This window comes from Morone saxatilis, unplaced genomic scaffold (assembly GCF_004916995.1).
Source record: "Morone saxatilis isolate NCDOM2014 unplaced genomic scaffold, NCSU_SB_2.0 Contig2, whole genome shotgun sequence".
Classification (NCBI taxonomy): Eukaryota; Metazoa; Chordata; class Actinopteri; family Moronidae; genus Morone; species Morone saxatilis.
In genome coordinates this window covers 27,443,655-27,445,795 of record NW_023339762.1, presented here as the reverse complement: position 1 = coordinate 27,445,795, position 2,141 = coordinate 27,443,655, and the positions used below count along the sequence as shown (strand labels likewise).

Below are 2,141 nucleotides of genomic sequence, written 5' to 3'. Positions count from 1 at the left end.
ACCATACTTTCTCCTACACACTTTGAAGGTGACCTGAAAGTAGGGTTAAACCTCCCCGACTGTTGATCGAAGGAGGCAGAGCAGTCGTCTCTGAACGGGTCTGTGACTGTTGGTGTGTTTAAATCTTGTGTGGGTGGGATAAACAGGTGCTTAGAGCCAATAGAGCGTGTACGAGTAGAACTTCTTCCTGAACTGGACAAAAAGTTCAGACTGTGAAGAAAAGTAAAAAGTAATCTCTGGTTCCTCTGAACGCCGTTTCGTACTGACTGTAACTGAAACCTCAAACAGGGTCGAGTCTGTGTCTCTCGTCTTTTTACGTACATCATGTATGATGTAAATATAATAATTGTGATGGTAGTTTGGTGACATACAGCTAACTGCAATGACGCGGGAAACTACATCTTGCGGAATTTGCATTAATTGTTTTGATCGCAACTTCCTGGAGGGACTGAAAAACAAATAATAAATCAATTGTTCACAGTAAAATCCAGTTTTATATTTGTCAGTTGGTCTGATTTCAGGGCAGATTTAGTTGTTTTTAGTATTTGTTTGCAGTGAAACTTAATGAAGCTGCTGCACTGAGGCTGCAGTCAGTGAACGTGTCTTCATCCTCGTTATGAATCGGTTCCGCTGCAGATAGCGAGCTGTAGAAAGCGAGCTGTAGATCGGCAGATGGTGGTGGCGAGGACAGACATCCTCTTCCTGTTCTGTCTTCCTGTCACATCTGTCCACAATCTCCTTCCTGTCCTCAAGGATCTGACCTCTGCAAAAAAAAGAAAGCTTGTTTGAACTTCCAAATAAAACGTTTCTCATCGCTGCAAACAAGACGATGACCTTGGTTTCCCTCAGGGTCACGTGTTGCATCACTTCCTGTTTCTTCTAAATGGAGCTCCACAACAATGACTCTGCAGAATTTAAAACCTTTAACAGAGTTGAACGTTACTGTAAGTGCAATTTAAAGTGCTGCTAGTATTCACATACTCTAATGCTGACATAGAGTGGACAGCTACACACAGGTAGCACACGGGAACTTTTACAAACAGCATGAATATGCTTCTAGTGACTGTAAAAGCTCCAGCAGACAACAGCTGCTCGTTAGCTCTGTTAGCTCTGACTAGCAGCTCGCTAACAGACTCAAAGGGTGTAGTTACACTTTAAAGAGCCTTACAGAAAACTATTGAACTATTAAAACGTTTTTTCTGATCGTATTTCCCATTAAATCTGATGTTTTGACTCTTCAAGAATCTAGAAAAGTTGAATAATGACAGTGTTTAGATTCTTGTTGGATATTTGTCAGATTATAATGTTTGAAACTAGTTTCTTTTTATAGAACTCACCCTTTTTAAATTATATTATTATAACCGTAATAAAATTATAATTATATTAAGGATTAAAGTTGGTGCCGTCACAGCAACTGAACAACTTTTAAAGACATTAAGGATATTAAATTTGTCCGTATGAACTGATGTATAAACTCTGTGTTTCAGAACCAGCTGCTGACTCGTGGTCTGTCTGAAGTCCTGGATCAGGTCCACCCCCACTCTGGTGAGACTGCTTTGTGGTTTCTCTGTCTGAACTCTGAACTGCAGGCTCTTTGGTTTAGAGTTTATCCATCAATAATAAAATAAAGCTTTAATATCCCTGAGGGTCACTTCTTTTATTTTGTATGTGTTTGTTTATGTGAGTGGAGCTGATTCAGGTCTCTGAGTGTGAGTCTGCTCCCAGGAGCTGTTACTGGTCAGTTCCTGGGTTGTATTGTGTTTCTATTTAAAGCTGCTGTGATCAATAACCTTTAGTCTGACGCAATAAGACACACGGTTGTTGTTCTGTTTGTGTTTACAGACACCACAACAACAGATACATTTAAGTGTAATGATGTCAGGGATGTTGGACATGTTATGGATGCATTTCTGTGGTAACAACCTATAGTGTCTCCCGTAGGTGATGAGCAGCTCGTCGTCCTCGCCGAAATGTGGGACAGATTCTTCACAGAGATCCTCCCGACCCTGCAGGCCATCTTCTACCCCGTCCAGGTACACACACACTAACGTACACACACACACTAACGTACACACACACACTAACGTACACACACACACTAACGTACACACACACACTAACATACACACACACTAACATAC

The 2,141-nt window shown here is 41.1% G+C and overlaps 1 protein-coding gene across 1 annotated transcript in view; it reads left to right on the top strand.

Annotated features, from left to right (window-relative positions):
• Nucleotides 1-1,487: 1,487 nt before the first annotated feature.
• The window catches only part of LOC118330050 (proline-rich protein 5-like), a gene marked incomplete at its 5' end in the record, with an annotated part of 2,740 nt that continues 2,086 nt past the window's right edge, over nucleotides 1,488-2,141 (top strand). Inside the window, 2 exon segments of the mRNA XM_035664431.1 lie at nucleotides 1,488-1,545; nucleotides 1,942-2,033. Coding sequence (XP_035520324.1) covers nucleotides 1,488-1,545; nucleotides 1,942-2,033 — 150 coding nt within the window.